The 21,147-nt window shown below is 35.7% G+C and overlaps 1 protein-coding gene and 1 non-coding gene across 13 annotated transcripts in view; one reads left to right on the top strand and one right to left on the bottom strand.

Moving 5' to 3' along the window:
- MED23 (mediator complex subunit 23) overlaps nucleotides 1-19,564 on the top strand; it is a 45,417-nt gene extending 25,853 nt beyond the window's left edge. For 5 of the 12 annotated variants that reach the window (XM_077904855.1, XM_077904844.1, XM_077904848.1 and 2 more), the window contains 14 exons: nucleotides 819-982; nucleotides 2,847-2,981; nucleotides 3,544-3,668; nucleotides 4,790-4,995; nucleotides 5,084-5,264; nucleotides 6,651-6,821; nucleotides 7,264-7,480; nucleotides 9,257-9,493; nucleotides 10,685-10,850; nucleotides 11,622-11,694; nucleotides 13,119-13,333; nucleotides 14,836-14,956; nucleotides 15,918-16,049; nucleotides 18,233-19,564. In XM_077904855.1, the coding sequence (XP_077760981.1) occupies nucleotides 819-982; nucleotides 2,847-2,981; nucleotides 3,544-3,668; nucleotides 4,790-4,995; nucleotides 5,084-5,264; nucleotides 6,651-6,821; nucleotides 7,264-7,480; nucleotides 9,257-9,493; nucleotides 10,685-10,850; nucleotides 11,622-11,694; nucleotides 13,119-13,333; nucleotides 14,836-14,956; nucleotides 15,918-16,049; nucleotides 18,233-18,400 (2,311 nt within the window). In that variant the 3' untranslated portion in view covers nucleotides 18,401-19,564. Of the gene's footprint in view, nucleotides 1-818; nucleotides 983-2,846; nucleotides 2,982-3,543; nucleotides 3,669-4,789; nucleotides 4,996-5,083; nucleotides 5,265-6,650; nucleotides 6,822-7,263; nucleotides 7,481-9,256; nucleotides 9,494-10,684; nucleotides 10,851-11,621; nucleotides 11,695-13,118; nucleotides 13,334-14,835; nucleotides 14,957-15,917; nucleotides 16,050-16,273; nucleotides 16,984-17,915; nucleotides 17,961-18,232 lie in introns of those variants that run through there. The other 7 variants (XM_077904853.1, XM_077904847.1, XM_077904854.1 and 4 more) reach the window with 5 other exon arrangements.
- On the bottom strand, nucleotides 4,088-4,234 carry LOC144317946 (U4 spliceosomal RNA). Its single transcript, XR_013383821.1, has one exon. It is a non-coding gene; the product is annotated as a U4 spliceosomal RNA (small nuclear RNA).
- Nucleotides 19,565-21,147: the final 1,583 nt, after the last annotated feature.

The following is a 21,147-nucleotide window of genomic DNA, read 5'->3' as shown; positions in this document are numbered from 1 at the left end:
TGCTTCTCCCTCTCTTCACCCCCCTACTCGTACTCTTTGTCACTCTCTCTTTCTCAAATAAATAAAATCTTAAAATAAATAAATAGAAAGTTATTAAGGTAGTTTAGTCCTTGCCTAGTGATCTTTGGCCTGAGAATAATTATTTCCAAGGCCTTTGACAAAATGTTCTAATTTAGCCCTTTTGAATGTTGGATTTAAATACACTTCAGGGGGGAATCCCTGGGTGGCTCAGCGGTTTAGCTCCTGCCTTTGGCCGGGGGCCTGATCCTGGGGACCGGGGATCGAGTCCCACATCAGGCTCCCTGCGTAGAGCCTGCTTCTCCCTCTACCTGTGTCTCTGCCTCTATCTCTCTCTGCCTCTCATGAATAAATAAATAAAATCTTAAAAAAAAAAAAAATAAATAAATAAATACACTTCAGATTACCATTAAATTATTATGTTCCTTTAATTTTGCTCTAAGTGAAAATATATTTCAGATTGAAAAATATAATTTTTGAAGTGCTGTATATCCAGGTGAAATTGTTTAGTCCTATAAGCTACAAGCTGTCTTTTTCAAGTGTGTAAATATTGTCAGACGGTTTTGTTATAAAATTTGGCACTCAGGTTTTTAAAACATATTAAACAAAGCTCATTCTCAAATAAAGGAGAAGTGTGTGTGTGTGTGTGTGTGTGTGTGTGTGTGTGTGTTTAATCAAAGAAGAGGAATTCATAGTTTGCATATTTTTTTCCAGTTTAATTAACCTAGATTTAGATTTAATTCTATAATTGTGAAATTTTATATGCAACTTTTTCACATTTCTTTTTGTTCTTCTTTCAGTGTTGAGAGCACTGCACTTAGGCTTATAACAGCATTAGGGAGCTCAGAGGTACAGCCACAGTTCACACGCTTCCTGAGTGATCCCAAAACAGTGCTGTCTGCAGAATCTGAAGAGCTAAACCGAGCCTTGATACTGACCTTAGCTAGAGCAACTCACGTAACAGGTACAGTGAACATGCAACCACCAACAACAAAAACAGATGAATTAAAGTATGCTATGTCCCTACTGATTATTAAGAGGATAATATACTCAAAAGATCCATTTCATTTGTTTAAAAAAAAAAAGTTGTGTTAAGACTTTCACCATTTCAACCATTAATATAGGTTCTTCTGTGTACTATCACTTTAACTAGGTTGAGCTTCAGTTTTCAGCTTTTTTACATCATTTTTTTTTTTTTTTTACATCATTTTTAAATAGTAGTTCTTGAGGTTTTTGGTCTCAGGACCACTTTATACTCATAAAAATAAAAAAAGAAATTCCCAAAGATTTTCCATTTATATGGATTATATCAATATTTACTTTATTAGTTATCAAGATTGATGCTTTTAAAATTTTTTATTTGAATTCAATTTAGTTAATATATACTGAGTTATTAGATGCTTTTTAAATATTTTTTGATTCACTTAATATTAAACTTGTTACATATTAGCATAATGGCTTTTTTTGTGAAAAATAAGCTATATATTCTTCAAAACAAAATTTTAGTGAGAAAAGGCACCATTGTTTCACATTTTTTGCATCTCTCTTTAATATCTAATGTAAAGGAAGCTTTGCTGGATACTCATATTTAATTTACTTCTACATTTCATCTATTGAAATATGTTATTTTAGAACTGAAAAAAATATATCCTCACACAGGTAAGAGGTTGGAAAGGGGAGGAGTATCTTAATAGCCTTTTCAGATAATTGCCAATGTTCTTTGATGTCACACAAAATTGGACAAGTGATGGTTTCTTAAATGTTAGTTGCAGTGTAGATCCAAAATTCTATTCAGTAAACTTTTTGTACTCTATTACATTATAATCCTTTGGTCTATTTTGCATACCTAATGGATTTTTTTTTATCCAGGCATATTTTATAACTTCATGAATTAGTTTTTGGAAAACATTGATTCAATGAGTTACGTAGATCTCATAAGTGTTGGCACACTTCATTATGCAATATCATAAAATTACATTTGTTAATATCACTGCAAATTTCATTAGGAAAATCTTTAAGTTTTGGATTACTATCAGGCTTATAGTAGTGGATAGAAGTTTTCCAAAACTTTGATTTTTCATTTGAAAAGTCAAATTTTATCATTGGCAAAAGATGTGGTCATTTGTTTTCCTTGAAGTAATAGGTTCCCTTTGTTCAAGAAAATGCTGCTTATTGCCCAAGTCTGAATAACTGTAGTTTTTCTGCCAGATGTTCTTTCAAGTAAAAATGGAATTCCATTTAAAAAAAAAGAGCTAATTTAATTCGATATTCAGACAATTGCACAAGTACTTTTCCTTTAGATGCCCATCATACTTCAGTGTGTAGCTAGGACACTGCATACTTCGATTTTTATCACAACAAAATTAGATGTATTTAAGGGCTAAGATACAGTCCTTTTCACTACTTCAGGGATATTCTAGAGTAAAACCTGCATTTTCTCCCAACCTGGGCCCCCTCCCACCCCGCCCTGCTGCCTAGTGAGAGTATAGTGAAGATTACAGTGGCTATTAGTATAGTCTGGTGCCACTGTTTGACTTGTTCTGAGGGCTAGCAGTTTTCCCTACCATTACCTTTGCCCCATTGGTACACATATGAACACAGTAAAAAGTTTAGTACTATCTTAGTATTACTATTTTAATAGTTTTGACCTCATCAAATCCTTGGAAGGATATTGGGGACCCACAGAGTCCACAGACCACACTTTGAGAACTGCTGTTTTAAAGAAATAGTTACTGAATTTGCAACCTCAGATACATCTGTGTAAACTCTTATTTTACATAAATTAACCCTTTTTTTAAGATTTATTTATGTATTTATTTATTCATGAGAGACACAAAGAGAAGCAGACACAAGCAGAGGGAGAAGCAGGCTCCTTTGCAGGGAACCCGATGCAGGACTCTATCCCAGGACCCCGGGATCACGACCCAAGCCAAAGGCAGACACTCAACCGCTGAGCAACCCAGGTGTCCCAATAAATTAACCTTCTTGATTTAGAGAGTTATAGTCTATAGCTATTTCAACCACTGGAAAAGATATATTTTCTCAATTCTGTTTCCTTGGCTCAATCAAGTGTTGATACCTCATTGTCAGACTGAACTACATGAGCGATCATGGTGGGCCTATGTCACTATTAGATCATTGGTGCTCTGTAACCTTAAAAAAAAAAAAAAAAGATTACAGAGGCTCCTGAGAGTCTGTTAAATGTCCAACTCTTGATCTCAGCTCAGGTCTTGATCTTAGGATCATGAGTTCAAGGCCCGAGGCATGCTGAGCATGGAGCCTACTTAAAAAAAAAAAATAGATTGAAATGTCTTCTTTTCACTAATTGTGTTCATGTTTACTAATGTAATCATTCAAATCATTCATAAACTAAGAAAATTTAGGTCTAAACTGAATATAACTAGTTAAGCAGTGAGTGTATTGCCATGGAATTCAATGCGTGTACATAACTTTTTCTATGATACCATTTATGAATTATGGGTATGATCATTTATATCTGGATTACCTCTGTTTGTTTATGTTTAGATTTTTTTACAGGCTCTGATTCAATTCAGGGAACTTGGTGTAAAGACATACTTCAGACCATCATGAGTTTTACTCCTCATAATTGGGCATCACACACTCTTAGCTGTTTTCCAGGCCCACTACAGGTAATTTGGTCTTGAATTACATATTGAATATATACAAAATCATTCTTCCATTTAGTATATATGAAATCATTTTTTCCCATTAATTCATTTCTTCCCATTAATTTCCCATTAATTCATTTCTTCCCATTAATTCTAGAGAGCTGGTTTTAGCGATATCCAAAGGAAATTAGCTTCTGTTTCTTTTTTTAAAAACCTGTACTATTCCAAAGTCTCTTGAGTTGTTCCCTGACTTACTCTAGGCCTGGATACGTTCCTAAAAATTTAATTATGGTTTCATGTTATTAGTTAACAATTTTAGAATGTTGTGAGAATTAACACATTACCTGAAAAATTCTTTCTCTTTTTTAGAACTGAAATGGGGAGAGATACAACTTAACAGAGCTTCATAGAATACACATTGTTGCACTTGACTGAATTTTTTTTTTAATCATACAGAGAGAAAAACTACAAACTTGGCTTTTATACTATGGAAAAAGGAAAACCTCATCTGTCCTCTACTTTTCAATTAGCAATAATCGTGCCTCGGATAGACCTCATTGGCTGCAATACTGCCACTGCGCAAAGCTGTCCTTTACTTTTCAGAGAAAAGTTTAAGCATAATGAATATCTGCTTTATAGAACTTCCAACAGGGCTAGGGCAAGTAACTCTCAAACTTGGTAGAATTACCTAGAGGGCTTGATCAGATACAGACTGCTGAACTTCCAAAACAGGAGGTCTGAGACCCATTGGTTTAGTATAATGGATTTTCCTTTTAGAGATACTAAAATCTTTAACCAAAAGGCGCATAATTTCTTTCTTTTTTTTTTTTTTTCTTTTTCCCAAAGACAAACAGAAATATCAACAGATGTTTGAGGAAGCTTTGAATTCAGGCTTGCTTGGAATATCTATTTAGGAAATCTAAGAAAGGAATCTTAGAGATTATCTAGTCAAGCCTGTATATTTTCCCATTATAGAAATTCACACCTTGAAAAAAAAAAAAAAAAATTCACACCTTGATTACTTAATTACCTGAGGTCACATAGAGTTTATTAGTGTCAGAATCAAGTCCAGGACTGATTTCTTGACTCTGGCCATTGCTCTTCATTTTAGTATAAAAGTAAACTTTTGATCTTCTTTTTAGGCATTCTTCAAGCAGAATAATGTACCTCAGGAAAGCCGTTTTAATCTGAAAAAAAATGTGGAGGAGGAATATAGGAAGTGGAAGTCAATGACCAATGAAAATGACATCATTACCCACTTCTCTATGCAAGGCTCTCCTCCGCTCTTCCTTTGTCTTCTCTGGAAAATGCTCTTGGAAACAGATCATATTAATCAGATTGGCTATAGGTAAGCCAGAAACCTAGATCTGCATTCTATTTAACAAGCTGTTATACCACATAGCAATATAACTTGGTTTTTACTCTCTGCTTTCCAGAGTATTAGAAAGAATTGGAGCCAGGGCCTTGGTAGCCCATGTGAGAACATTTGCAGATTTCTTAGTATATGAGTTCTCTACATCAGCTGGAGGTCAGCAACTCAACAAATGCATTGAAATTCTTAATGACATGGTATGGAAGTATAACATTGTTACATTGGACAGATTGATTCTCTGCTTGGTAAGAATATGCTTATAAGAACAAGTTTCTAAGCTACTTCACTCTCTTTTAGATCAAGGTGTGTGATTGATGGATCTTGTGCTGATGATCTATAAGGATTTAAGGCAATTATACTATAATCAAGCATTGTTATCACTTCCCTAAGGAACTAGAGATTTCCCATTGTCTCATTCAGCAAGTGTGTATTAAATATCTGCTGTGTTCTATGCACAGAAAATATAGAAGTAAATAAGGCAGACATTATCTGGCCTTGTGATGCTGTAAAAAGTACAAGCAATTAGGCCCTGAGTTGATTCCCAAAGGCTCTCATTAGAGGCAGGAACTGGTAAAAAGTCATTTTATTTCTTTGCAGAGTGCTAATAATCATTTCTGTATACTTTGACAGTCAGAGTCAGAACTGAGTATTTCTGATAGCCACTCAATATTCCCCAAATGATTTTTCCTCTTGACTTGATATCTATTTCAGGAAGAATTTTAAGAGAAGACACTGAGCCAGGCTGGAAAATGCTACTTTTTAAAAAATACTATAGTGGTGATATTTAGGGTGGCTTAATTGGTTAACATTAATCTCTTAGCTATGGAATATAAATATAAATATGGTTATGATATAGTAGGAGAAATGAGCTGTCTATAAATTGGTAAAATACAAAGGTAAGATAGAGATATAAGGAAAATATCACCAGGCAACAATGAGAAACCACATCTATCTAGGTGAGAGATTTTGACAGTGGATTAGATTTCAACAAAAGAAATAAGAAGGACACTTTGGGCAGAAGGAATGATGAGAACCAAAAATGGGCAAGAAAGTTAAATACGACAATGGAATATTACTCAGCCATTAGAAACGACAAATACCCACCATTTGCTTTGATGTGGATGGAACTGGAGGGTATTATGCTGAGTGAAATAAGTCAATCAGAGAAGGACAAACATTATATGGTCTCATTCATTTGGGGAATATAAAAAATAGTGAAAGGGAATAAAGGGGAAAGGAGAAAAAAGGAGTGGGAAATATCAGAAAGGGAGACAACATGAGAGACTCCTAACTGGGAAATGAACTAGGGATGGTGGAAGGGGAGGTGGGTGGGGGGTGGGGGTGACTGGGTGACGGGCACTGAGGTGGACACTTGACGGGATGAGCACTGGGTATTATTCTATATGTTGGCAAATTGAACACCAATAAAAAATAAATTTAAGTCAAAAAATTAAAAATGAAAGTTAAATATGTTTGGGGGAATTCTGAACAGTTAAGGGTAAATTAGACATATAATGAAATTCTAATAGTAGTGGGATATTAGTGTATTCAAACATAGACTGTCTAGTAGCAAAGCCATGCTTTTGCACAGTTCAAACATTATAATATCATTTTTCTGTTGTTTTCCAAAGGCCATGCGTAGTCATGAAGGAAATGAAGCCCAGGTTTGTTATTTCATAATTCAGTTGCTGTTACTCAAACCAAATGATTTTAGAAATCGAGTAAGTGACTTTGTGAAGGAAAATTCTCCAGAGCACTGGCTACAGAACGACTGGCACACCAAGCATATGAATTATCACAAGGTACTAATTCAAATCAGTGCTTTAGTGAATCTTTTTTAAGCTCTTCTTGGGTATTTGGCTAATTGGTTTGGCTGTTTTCTCTGTGTGGTTCTATTGTTTTCTCTCTATAGAAAAGGAAATTAACTCTCTAAACTTTCTCAAGATTCTGTTAGAGTATCTCTACTGTTAGGAATTTATCGAGACTATGGTTTTAGTAGATTGAGTACTTACATACTAAATGAAAGGGTTATTACAAATTCCTTTATACATAAATTTCTTGATATATCTTTGGGATAATAGAGATTTTTGTCAAGTAAAAGACTCTAGATTTATTTCATTGCATTGCAAAAAATAAACATGGTTTCATATTCTTTTAAAGATGACAAATTTAAATAGGTTAATTTTTTTTTTAAGAAAACAAAAAAGGATATCCTGAACATTTGCTGTTTTCTTACTTCCACAGAAATACCCTGAGAAACTATATTTTGAGGGCCTGGCAGAGCAGGTTGATCCTCCTGTGCAGATCCAGTCTCCCTATCTACCCATCTATTTTGGAAATGTGTGTCTTCGATTTCTCCCAGTATTTGATATAGTAATCCACAGATTTTTAGAATTGCTTCCAGTTTCCAAATCACTGGAGACTCTACTAGATCACCTTGGTGGCTTATATAAATTTCATGGTAAGCTTTTTCAAATTTTAATTCTATCTTATAGTTCAATTAACAGAAGTAGTTTGGGCATGACCATATGGGTAATCATGATTCTAAGAATTTTAATTGTTTTTTAATAAAAGTGTTTTGAGAATAAGTGCTGTGGGGGATCCCTGAGTGGCTCAGCGGTTTAGCACCTGCCTTTGGCCCCGGGCGCGATCCTGGAGTCCCGGGATCAAGTCCCATGTTGGGCTCCCTGCATGGAGCCTGCTTCTCCCTCCTCGTCTCTCTCTCTCATAATTAAAAAAATGTAAAAAAAAAAAAGAGAGAATAAGTGCTGTGTCATGATGCCATGAAATATAAAACAAATGACATAAAATATGAATAGGTAGATCATGGCAATTGTATTAAATAGCAGAAATAAAAGTGAGGTGCAACAGATGCCCCCTTTTACAGTGTGATTAATTGCCAAATGAGTAGAGAAGAAGGGTATGATATGAGTTCAGAACAGACTGATGTTACTATGAACTAACAGGTCTTGGCAGGCTTCCTGGATGATAGGATTCGATCTGTGGTATATGTGGCTTATATAAGTAGGAAGGAGAATAGAACATCCTAGGCAGGAGTCCTTTGGAAAAATCACAGCATTCTGAAAACAGTCTCCTCATTGGCTAAATTGAGAATTTAAACATTGTACCTGACAGTAGATCGCTGTAAGTGCCAGGCTGAGAAGTTTTGATCTTATAACCTGCAGGTAATCAAGAAGCTATTGAGTAAGGTCATTGCATAGAAAGCATTATTTTAGAAAGATAAATGTAGTTGTAATTGGTAGCGTTTTGGAAGGAGAAAGCCATTTCAAAGACTTAAGTCAAAAATTTCAGTTATATGGTTAGTACCTAGACAACTATGATAGTATTGGAAATGAGAAAGAAGGGACAAATAGTCAAGGAGGAAGGAACAGAACATGATTTGCTGCTTGTGAGGAGAATACAGAAAAAAAAAAATCAAAGACAACTTTAAAGTTTTAAACCAGGTGATCAGAGAATGGTGGAGTTAGCAATAGGAGTGTGAAAGTCCTAGAGCAGCCACTGTGGGGACAAAGTGTTTTTTTCCAGGCAGGGCGGGCAGTTCTCCTCAGTCCTTTATCTAAGATGCCTTCTTCCTAACCAGAAATCTGAATTTAATTTTAGCACTACAGAATAGGTATGAAGTTCAAACAAACATTCCTTTAAAAACATTTTTTTAAATTAGGTAACATATCCACATGGTACAGAGGGGTATGCAGTGAAAAGTAGTTAACCCCATCCTAACCTTCAGCTGGCCAGTTTCTTTCTCTGTAGGAGACCACTGTTACCAGTTTCCTGTGTACTTTCCAAAGATATTCTGGGGTTATTTTTTTCCCCCACAAATAATATAGAATATATATATACATTGTTCTGCACCTGTTTTTGTTTTGTTTTGTTTTGTTTTGCACCTTGTTTTTAATGCCTTCATAATGTGTTAGGATTGACTATTTTGTATCAGTACATAAAAAACTCATTCATGCCACATATGCCATGTTTTGACCATTTAGGCTCTTCTAATCTTTTTGCTAGTGTAAACAGCACTGTAGTGAATATTCCTTTACCTACCATGTATATATTATTAGAAGCCACCTGCCTTGTCCTAAAATAAAAATATTTATTATATGCAATAGCTCTGCATGTGAAAGTTTCATGAGTTTCTTGAAATCTTGAAAGCAGAGGGCTAGTTTTTCATTGTGGGTAAACAGATAAACATTATGATGATCTGTTTTCTTCTCCTCAGATCGCCCTGTGACTTATTTGTATAATACTCTACACTATTACGAAATGCACCTGAGAGACCGCCCACATCTCAAGCGAAAGCTTGTCCATGCCATCATTGGCTCACTCAAGGATAATCGGCCACAAGGCTGGTGTCTAAGTGACACATATCTGAAGTGTGGCATGAATGCTCGAGAAGAAAATCCGTGGGTCCCAGATGACTCCTACTATTGCAGATTGATTGGCAGACTAGTAGATAATATCCTTTTCATTGTGATTTTTTTAGACTCCTCAGAAATAACTGTATATTAATTTGTGAGAACACATTATCTTTTCAAGGTAATACTTTTATATATTCCAAAACTTCAACTTTTTCATGATCATTTTTATTTTTACTTTTGTTAAAGGTTTTGAAATCTTAAATTAGCAGCATCAAATTAGTTGCCAGATAGGCATTTACTCCATTAAATTTTATATCTAAAAAACAGACCTTATGAAGTTTATTTCAAAGAAAAAAATTCAGTTCCTAAAAAAAAGGAACTATGTATTGTAGTAAATACATCTGTTTCCTACAGGAGAACATAGAATTTTGTTGCTTTAAGTAAATCTTTAAATGCTTTTTTAAAATATTAATAGGTAATAGTAAAACTTATTTTTTCCTCTCATTTTAATGAAAAGGATGCTGTTTTTGTATTATAGTTCTTTATTTTAATTTCATGTTTTAAGTTATTAGCACATTATGCTTACTCTGTACACCGTGCCACTATTTACTAAGTAGAGCAGTTTTTTTTTGTTTTTTTTTTGTTTTTTTTTTTAATTTTTATTTATTTATGATAGTCACAGAGAGAGAGAGAGAGAGGCAGAGACATAGGCAGAGGGAGAAGCAGGCTCCATGCACCGGGAGCCCGATGTGGGATTCGATCCCGGGTCTCCAGGATCGCGCCCTGGGCCAAAGGCAGGCGCCAAACCGCTGCGCCACCCAGGGATCCCATAAGTAGAGCAGTTTTACATAAATGGGTGTAAGTTATTTTCCTATACAAAAGCATTTGTTTCTTGAAGTAAAAGAATTACTCATTATAAAGTAATGTTCTTACCAACTGTCATATAACTATTAAAAGAAATAGATGGAGGAAGCCTGGGGATACTCTGGTTGCATCTCTAGCTATCATGTCACAGTTTCAAAAGCACATCTGTTTAAGAGTAACCATTATACTTTGTGGTTAATCCTATGGTTGCTCTCAGTACATTTCAGTTAATGTCAAACTTAATGTGTATTTGGTTCGTATCATTTGCCTCTTACTTTCTGTTCTTCACTTCTTGGGGGCTCACAATCAGATAAGTTGATAATAAAATGAGATGCTTACATGTGAAACACTTTGAGAACTGTAAAGCACTATAAATTCGAGCCATTCATCTCAACATAAACAGTTATTGCTTTAACCATCTGCACCAATGGCTGGCAAATCTCCTGGTCCATTCCCAAACTGTGACTGGAGATTCAATGAGTTTCCCAACCCAGCTGCCCATGCACTACATGTTACCTGTGTGGAGCTCATGGCCTTGGCTGTTTCAGGCGAAGATGTTGGAAACGCTCTTCTAAATGTTGTCCTGAAAAGGTGTGTATCCTGTTTCATGCAATAAGAGTCATTGTTTATTTGTAAAGAGAATGGTATTTTATTTGAAAGTGTTAAACAAACCTGTTGTCCCAAGGCTGATGCACATGGGATGGTAACTGTCTTGTGTTCCCAGATTTTGTCTTTGTAATATAGATGTAATGGAGTGAGTCCTGGACGGGGTCAGAAAACCTGGGTTTGTTCCCACCTCTACTCTTTAGTAGCTGTTTGACATGTAAGTTAGGAATAATGTTAACATCTCACTGAAGGTAGTCTTGGGCAGCCCCAGTGGCTCAGCCTTCAGCCCAGGGTGTGATCCTGGAGACCCGGGATCAAGTCCCACGTCAGGCTCCCTGCATGGAGCCTGCTTCTCCCTCTGCCTGTGTCTCTGCCACCCTTCCACCCCCTCCCCCCCATCTCTCTCTCTCTCTCTCTCTCTCTCATGAATAAATAAATAAAATCTTTAAAAAAGAAAAAAGATAATCTTCGAAGATTCCTTTCTTGAAGATCAATATTAAGTAGGGGATAATGATTGGAGAAGTATAAATATGTGGAAATTGTCTTTCATCCCAGCAGCCATTGTTAAAGGAAGCAACTAAGAAAAGCCTTATTTAGCTTTTGGGTATATTAAATTTTTCCTCAATAAAAATCCATTGTACTTTTATTGGAGTAGGTTAGTTGTTAACCCTGAATTGTATGTGTTCTCAAAATAAGATCCATTATCAAACATATTTTTATAATTTCACATTTTTATTATTTTCTCTTCACTTATAGTCAGCCATTAGTACCAAGAGAGAATATTACAGCATGGATGAATGCAATTGGACTGATCATCACTGCACTACCAGTGAGTTAATATCTATGATTTGTACGTAGTAATGGAATGCAGTTGTTCTTTGTCTCCACAAGAATAAGATACATTTAAGATGCCCTAAAAAAAAAAAAAAATAAGATGCCCTGCATAAGGACATCACACAATTAAGGAAGTGTTTCATATTTTTAAAATTTCTGTATTCTTATTGCTTCAGAAACCTACAGTGACTGTTTTGTCTTTTGCTTCAGATCTAAAAATCTGCCTGAGCTGTGGGTCCCTGCATCCTTTGGTCCCACTTTGTCTATCCAGCCTTACTTTTACATTAAAATCTAATCTAGGGGATCCCTGGGTGGCTCAGCGGTTTAGCACCTGCCTTTGGCCAAGGGCATGATCCTGCAGTCCCAGGATCAAGTCCCATGTCAGGCTCCCTGCATGGAGCCTGCTTCTCCCTCTGCCTGTGTCTCTGCCTCTCTCTCTCTCTCTTTCTCTCTCCCTGTCTATCATGTATAAATAAAATCTTTTATAAAAAATGTTAAAATCTCATCTACTTTTGACCACTTAACATGTTAATCTATCTAGAGCCTTTGTGCAAATAATACTTGTTAAGGTATCTTTTAAGTACTTCTAATGTGTTGCAGCATGAGACATTATATAGAACCTCTCTTCCTTTCGGTGGCTTCTCGAAAGCCTCTTCATTCTTTGCCAGCTTAGGTCCTGCTTCTTCAGTGAACCTTTCCTTGACTGTCCCTCATGTGAGGTCTCCCTTCTGTGACACACAGTTGTCTGTTGTGGGATCTTTCAGTGTCAATAACATTGTCTAATCCTGTGTTCTCCAGACGTGTTTGATTATTCACCTCTCTGAATCAATCGTTTTTTTCCTTGCACACCTCCTAATATTTATATATAAATATATATATTGACTTCTGAGTTATATATAGTTACTAGTGTTGTCTATATAACAGGTATTGGTAAGAGCAATTTACTGTGTAGTAAATATCAGATACTAAATGAACTGGACAGAGCCTTTTTTTTTTTTTTTTAAGATTTTATTTATTTATTCATGAGAGATAGAGAGGCAGAGACACAGGAAGAGGGAGAAGCAGGCTCCATGCAGGGAGCCCGATGTGGGACTCGATCCTGGGTCTCCAGGATCAGGCCCTGGGCCAAAGGCAAACGCTCAACCACTGAGCCACCCAGGCATCCCTGGACAGAGCCTTCTAACTCAGACGCTTATCCCCAGGTTCTTACTGATTAATTTGACTTACTATGAAGCCACACACTTTTGCCTTCAAAATCTCCATTACACAAAACACAAGCTAGATAAGTTTAAAAAAAAAAAAAAAAACTTTAAAGAATGAGAAAGTGCCATTATTTTAGGTTTTGGAGTGGATATTGGAAATGGGGTGGAATACTGGATAAGTGATAATTTTTCATGAGGCTTTCCTGTGATTTTAAAGGAACCATATTGGATTGTCCTGCATGATCGAATTGTGAGTGTTATCAGCAGTCCCAGCTTGACATCCGAGTCAGAGTGGGTTGGCTATCCATTCCGCCTCTTTGATTTCACTGCTTGTCATCAGTCCTACTCCGAGATGAGCTGCAGCTATACATTAGCTCTTGCACATGCTGTGTGGCACCATTCTAGCATTGGGCAACTTTCTCTCATTCCCAAGTAGGTATTATGATTTCTTAAATAAACTTTGCTTTTTTTATTTTGTGTTTTTTAATCTCATTTACACATGAGGTGTGTGTCTCATTCAACAGACTAACTTGCAAAGTGAGTTTTAATTAGAGTTTCTAGATAATGAAAAAGCTCCTTTATTTCAGAATTGTTTGAAAAAATTAATTTGTGCAAGAAATAATCTGCTATCTAATTTTCTATTACAGTTTCAAGAGGTTTAGTCAAGTGCATGCTTTTTCCAGAATATATCCCAAAAGCTGCATTTTTTTTTAATAACAAATTTATTTTTATTGGTGTTCAATTTGCCAACATACAGAATAACACCCAGTGCTCATCCCGTCAAGTGCCCCCCTCAGTGCCCATCACCCATTCACCCTCACCCCCCACCCTCCTCCCCTTCCACCACCCCTAGTTCGTTTCCCAGAGTTAGGAGTCTTCATGTTCTGTCTCCCTTTCTGATATTTCCTACCCATTTCTTCTCCCTTCCCTTCTATTCCCTTTCACTATTATTTATATTCCCCAAATGAATGAGACCATACAATGTTTGTCCTTCTCCAATTAACTTACTTCACTCAGCATAATACCCTCCAGTTCCACCCACGTCAAAGCAAATGGTGGGTATTTGTCATTTCTAATGGCTGAGTAATATTCCATTGTATACATAAACCATATCGTCTTTATCCATTCATCTTTCGATGGACACCGAGGCCAAAAGCTGCATTTTGAACTGAATAACTCATATTAGCCTATTTTCTGATTATTTTTCTTGACTATAAAATTGGTATAATTAGATTCAGATTTCTTGAGGATGGCATTTATATTAGATTGGTTATTTTCTTTTTATTTCAAATACAGTTTTTTACTGCTATTCAAAAGTAGAGCATTCCTAAGAAACCTTCCATAAGCCAAAATGACATAGAGTGAAGTGTGTCCCCCTTTCTGAAAGTTCATGTTACGCCAATACACTTTTACAGAAAACCTACATTAGTACCTATTTTTGCTACCCAAAAGAAAACTAAAGAGAATTTTTGCTTTTACCAAAAAGCTATTGTTTTAATAATGTAGGTCTTTTGTAAAAGTAAAGTGGCTTGACACAAGTTTTCAGGAAGCAGGTAGGGGATACCTGTAATTCACCAAAAGAAAACCAAAGAGAATTTTTGCTTTTACCACAAAGCTATTGTTTTAATAATGTAGGTCTTTTGTAAAAGTAAAGTGGCTTGACACAAGTTTTCAGGAAAACACAAGTTTTCAGGTAGGGGATACTGTAATTCATTCAGTAATTTTACTGCTGAGAATGACCCCTAAATCTGAAGTAATTTATTTTGATAATCAAATAAGAATAATAGCCAATGAGAGTATGAGATTTTAGAAAAAGAAACTTTACAAAAAGTAACAAATTATACAAATACGTGGGTAGGCCATATCAGCAAGTTCAAACAATTCAGCTGATTGGAAGTCACAAGAAATTTGTATTTTTAATCTTCAAATTTTAGGTTTCTCACTGAAGTCCTTCTTCCTGTAGTGAAGACTGAATTCCAGTTGCTTTATGTGTACCATCTTGTGGGACCATTTTTACAAAGATTTCAGCAAGAGAGAACTCGGTGTATGATAGAGGTAAACTGTAATATGAGTTTCCTGTGATAAAATCTATCAATGTTTCTTTTCCAGTGTTTTCCAAAATATATATTCTAACCATTAGTAATGAAATTAGCTTAGTAGGATCTAAGAACAATTTTAGAGCATTTAGTGTACCCATAACTTAGTATGCCTATAACAAGTTTGATGTGGGATGTATTGAATTAGAAATGCAGGGGAAATGCTCATTTTCAAAGTTAAACAGAAAGTTAAGGATGGAGAAGTACATTTGAGAGTCTGCACTATAGGACAGAGGAATTAATTAAAATCATGGGAATGGATGAAGTCAGTCACCTCTAACAAGAGTATAGAGAAAAGAAAATGAGATAAGTAGAACCTTAAAGTATGAGCCACCAAATGGAACTAAGGAGGTACAACCTAAAGTATCTCTGAGGCTGCAATTATCTCAGACATTAAGAAATAGTTTCTAGAAAGGAGATTATCTATCTCTTTATTTTAAGGAACATTACTGAAATATGAAGAGAAATTGCATTTAAGCCCTAGTAAGGAGCATTTTGTAGCACTTTGATTCCTTTGTAAATGAAGACCATATCAGGGCACCTGGATGGCTTAATCGGTTAAGCATCCAACTCTTGATTTCGGCTCAGGTCATGATCTAAGGGTGGTGGGATTGAGCTTTACTTTGGGCTCCCTGCTCACTGGGGAGTCTACTTGAGATTCTTTCCCTCTGCCCTTCCCCCCATTCATGTGCACGCTCTCACACACATATAACTCTCTGTCAAAGGAATAGATAAATCTTAAAAAAGATGCAGACCATATCATATATCCCATGCACATAGAGGTTTGTATGATCAGTGACAATTCTTCAACAAATGTGCTGTCTTTCTGTGTTAGTCTTATAATGGAGTCCAGCTGCATCATTCTAAATTATTGAACCATTTTTGCCCACTTAAATAATTTTATATTATTTGTTAAATAGATTGGCGTGGCATTTTATGACATGTTACTGAATGTAGACCAGTGTAGCACCCACTTAAATTACATGGATCCCATCTGTGACTTCCTATATCATATGAAGTATATGTTTACTGGTGACAGCGTAAAAGAACAAGTAAGTTAACTTTATCTTTTAATGATGTTTACTTTAGAAAACTTGAACATATGTTGATATACTTTTGTTTGAGTATTTTTGTTATGTTTTTTCTTTTAAGGGGAAAAGGTTAATATTATCAGACCTTTTTAAGGCTATGAGCACATTATTCTACATATGTAATTCCAGTAATAGTGAATACATGTTATAATTTCTCATACTTTTCCCCTTGATATTTGCAACAGGACATCTGGAAAAGACCTAGGTAGTTGATAAATAGTACTCTCATTAGGAAGAAACAATACAGAATGGCTACTTTTTAAAGACCAGAGAGGTGCTGTGTAATGAGTGAAGGAGATTCTACTTTTCGCCACAGTGACTAGGGTATGCACTATGAGGACATTGGACAGATTGCAGCATGACTTGAAGACTGAAGCCAGGAAGATCAAGGGAATAATTCATAAAGGGTATTTGAAGGAACTGGAGGTACTTAGATTGAATTTTCAAAGTCCTAGGGAATTGTTCGTGTTCTCATTATTTGGAAGGTTGCCATTCAGAATAGGCATTAGATTTGTTCTGTGTCACTTCAAAAGGCGTATAAACTCCAGTAAAGTTAAAGGGAGGCACATTCTGCTCAGCATGTAAAGAGCCAGTTCCTAGTAAAGTGATCTGAAAATGGAAAGGATGTCCTTGAATCATAACTGAGTTTCCTATCTATAGGAAACAGAAGCTTGGCTCTTTCAGAGGGAAGAGGTAGGTCAGGTAGGTGAAATGACCTCCCCTCCATAGCTTAACGTTAATTTTTTCTCTGGTAGGAAAGGAAGGTAAACTGATATTTAAACCTATGAATCCTAGTCTACTGGATTCTTGACTTGGAGCTAGGGACATGGGGTGGGGAGGATATTGACTCCCTTATTGCCTCAGCAAGATTGTCACAGTTGAGTGGGAACCAATACAGAAAAGAAAAATTATTGGGCAATCTCTTCTGGTAAGGTCAAAGAACATTTGAATAAAGCTAAGAAAACCATGGAACTGCTTGATGTTTTTTATTTCTTTAAAATATTTTAAGTAAAAGTAGATCTAATATTATTTTGTTTGAATTCCAAGTATAAATCAAAACCAAAACATTAATTTATAGATAAATGTTACAGATATAAGTTATTCATATAACTTCAAAGTTTAATCATGCTTCTGTGATGATGGCATTTGAAAAGGGTGGTGAACTGGGGGCCTGGGTGGTATAGTTGGTTAAGTGTCTGACTCTTGGTTTCAGCTTAGGTTGTGATCTTGCAGTCATGAGATGGAGACCTGTGTCAGGCTCCGTGCTCAACTCGGAGTCTGCTTGAGATTCTTCCTCTCCCTCTGCCCCTCCCACTTATACTTGCTCGCTCTCTCTCACAAGTAAATAAATAAATAAATATATATATTTTTTTTAGAGAGATTTATTTATTTATTCATGAGAGACGCAGAGAGAGGCAGAGACATAGGCAGAGGGAGAAACAGGCTCCATGCAGGGAGCCTGATGTGGGACTCGATCCTCAGATCTCAGGATCACGACCTGAGCCAAAAGGCAGATGCTCAATTGCTGAGCCATGCAGGCATCCCTAAATAGATAAATCTTAAAAATATATATTTGAAAAAGAAAAGGATGGTGAGCTGGTTGGATGCATAAAATTTCTAGTGTAGGGGATCCCTGGGTGGCACAGCGGTTTGACTCCTGCCTTTGGCCCAGGGCACGATCCTGGAGACTCAGGATCGAGTCCCACCCACATCGGGCTCCTGGTGCATGGAACCTGCTTCTCCCTCTGCCTGTGTCTCTGCCTCTCTCTCTCTCTCTGTATGACTATCATAAATAAAATTTAAAAAAAATTTTTTTTTAATTTCTAGTGTAAGCTATATTAACTTTTCACAGTGGGATGACTGGCTGGCTAGGTAAGTGAGTATGTTTTTGTAAGTTGATACATATATAGACTATATGTACATACTCATATGCACATACATAATGTGTTTGAGGGAGAACACAATTTTTTTCCTCATGTAAGAGAGAAATGATTTTATTTGCTTTTGTTAAAACATAAAACACATAAAGAAACTTCTCATCCACTCCCTAGTTTATTGCCTCCATATGTGTATAAAGCACTTTTTTAAGGGTGGGAGGTTGAAATTCTCTGGTTAAAATACTTTTTAATGTGTTTATTTCTTAGGTAGAGAAGATTATTTGTAATTTAAAACCAGCTTTAAAACTTCGTCTTCGATTCATCACACACATTAGCAAGATGGAACCACCTGCAGTGCCTCCACAAGCCATAAATAGTGGGTCTCCAGCTCCTCAGTCTAATCAGGTGCCAGTGTCATTACCAGTAACTCAGTGAAGTCCTCTCATGTACGGTGTTGACAATGGAAATACATTTGTCTTTGAAAATGGACTCTAATCTATTAAATCTGAACATAATCAGGCTACATAGTGGTGTAGTAGAAGCAGTGATGTTCAGATTGTCTTATTTTGATTCAAACGATGAATCTACTGATACTTTATGACTCCCACCTCTCTATCTATATTTTTGTCTCTAAGAGATCAAGTAAGCTACATGTTGGCCATATCTATAACTGTTAGTGCTACCTAGTAATACGGAGGGTATCTGTGGTCAAATGAGTTTCATTAGATACTTCCAGTCTTTCTTATTCTAGCCACTGGTTTTATTTTTAATTTTTATTGTTAATGACTTCAGTGTTCAAATATATTGGAAAAGAGTTCTCAAATGATTTTATACATAAGTCTCTTTTGGTGTATGTTTGGGATAAGAGATTTTTTTTTTGTCAAGTGAAGGCCTCTAGATTTCATTGCATCTCAGGACCAAACACAGTTGCATATTCTTTTAAAAATGGCTTAAAATTTTTACCATAGGCTTCCAAATAAATGGGTTAATGGTTCTATCAACGTAGATTGGCAAGTTAGTTGCCTTTGCTGTGGACTTGAACTTATTGTATGAAATGAGTTGGAAGCCATGTAAGAAAATAACATAGAGGGACACCTGGGTGGCTCAGTGGTTGAGCATCTGCCTTTGGTTCAGGGTGTGACCGTGGGGTCCCAGGATCGAGTCCCACATCAAGCTCTCTGCGTGGAGCCTGCTTCTCCCTCTGCCTGTGTCTCTGCCTCTCTCTCTCTTTCTGTCTCTCATGAATAAATAAATAAATAAAATCTTTAAAAAATAAATAACATAGAAATGCATACACTTAATAAAATCATGCTTAAATGGTGATTCTCCAATCTCTGTTATTTAAAACAAATTAATTGCTTTCCAAGTTTGACACTTTGACCTGGCCTATGATGCGATTCTTTAAATTTTTATAAAAAATCTTAAAATTTTTAAGTATTTGTATTTTTAAATATAGCATAGTTTTTGGTTCTTTAGGGTTTATCAGATTTTGAAAGACAAACTGTTAATTTGGGCAGAGAGAGAATGGCATTAAGATTGTAAAAGACTTGAAAAATAATCAGTAAAATCTGTTGGATAAATAAACGGTTTGATTATTTATTCAGTCTGAACAAGTGTCTGCTGTGTTCCAGGCAGTATGCTGACTGGGTTACAACAGAGAACTGGGCTGTTTCTATGGGTTGTGCACTATAGTTGGTGACTGACATTGGCCTAGGAATTAAGAGTTACTGCTTTTTGTTGGGTTTTTTTTTTTTTTTTAAAGAATCAGAGAAGTTTGACAAACCATACTTCAGATCTTTATTTCCAAATACATTCCTCTTAGACCTTTATATTCCTTGTGGTTCATATTTTTCTAATCATTAAATCTTTATTTGCCATGTAAGTCCAGCTTAAAATTTCTTTAATTGTATAAATAATTTTTCTAGGTTAATAATATCCTTAAAATTCTCCAGAAATTTTAAGCTAGAAATGAATTCAAGTATTGCTTTTAACATAGTTTCAGTATGTTCTCACTGTCTTGAAGAATATGTCTTGAGATCGTAGAATGGAAATAATTGTGACGCTGATATTATACCCACAATAAAGGAAGTGAAAATCAGTGTCACTTTCTTAAGGACAAATACATTCCAGTTAATTTATTAAAAATTCCATTTTTTCCTCTCCAACTAAAAATACAGGGATGTGATTTTCCTGAAATAGGCTTTTGAAAGAATTGTTAATCAGGCATTAGAAGAAGATAGATTTATTTGGTTTTAGAATGCACCTGAGGGGAAAATAATAATGCCTATATATTCATTGTATCCTAAAAGTTTTTCTTTCTGAAAGTTAAGAGTAATTTTAGAGTGGCTGTGTCCAACAGGACTTTCTACAGTGGTAGAAATATTCTCAATCTGTGCTGTCCAATACAGAGTCAGAAGCTACATGTGCCTACTGAGCACTTGAAATGCAGAACTGAATTTTATTAAGCTTTAATCTTTTAAATGACCCTATGTGCCTACAGTATTGAACATTATACTTTAAGATCCATCACAACTGCTCTTATCTAAAAGTAATTCAGTAAAATACTTATCTTACAGAGCCTGTAGTGTCTACAGGTCTAAAATTCTAGGTTGCATGTGAAAAATCAGGTGATAGAGGCTCTTTAACACATAGCTATTACAGCAATAAAAATCCTTTCATGGGATGGACTTCATTACAGATCCACTCAAGTTCTATAGAAGTTGAGGAAGGAGAAGGGGAAGACTTCGCTTCCCTGGTTTTGATTATACACCTGACCCTTAAACCATGCAAGGGTAGGAAATTTACAACTTTTGACTCCCCAAAAGCTTAACTACTGATGGCCTATTAATGACTGAAAGCCTTACTGATAACATTAGCAGCCATTCAACACATATTTTATATGTTATATGCATTATATACTATATTCTTACAGTAAAGCTAGAGAAAAAATGTTACTAAGAAAATCCTAAGAAAGAGAACATGTATTTTATGTTGCTGTGCTGTATCAAAAAATATATATATTTCTATAAGTGGGCACATGCAATTCAAACCCTTGTTCAAGGATCAATTGTAGTTTACTCTTATTTATTTTATTCCACTTCCCTCACTATATGCCTGAGCCAAGATGAGTGTTTGGGTTGTTTGAGGATTTCAGCTAATGAGACATACTATAATTTCAGTGG

This window comes from Canis aureus, chromosome 7 (genome assembly GCF_053574225.1).
Source record: "Canis aureus isolate CA01 chromosome 7, VMU_Caureus_v.1.0, whole genome shotgun sequence".
Classification (NCBI taxonomy): Eukaryota; Metazoa; Chordata; class Mammalia; order Carnivora; family Canidae; genus Canis; species Canis aureus.
The sequence above is the reverse complement of the archived record's forward strand: the minus strand, read 5'-3'. Positions and strand labels throughout refer to the sequence as shown.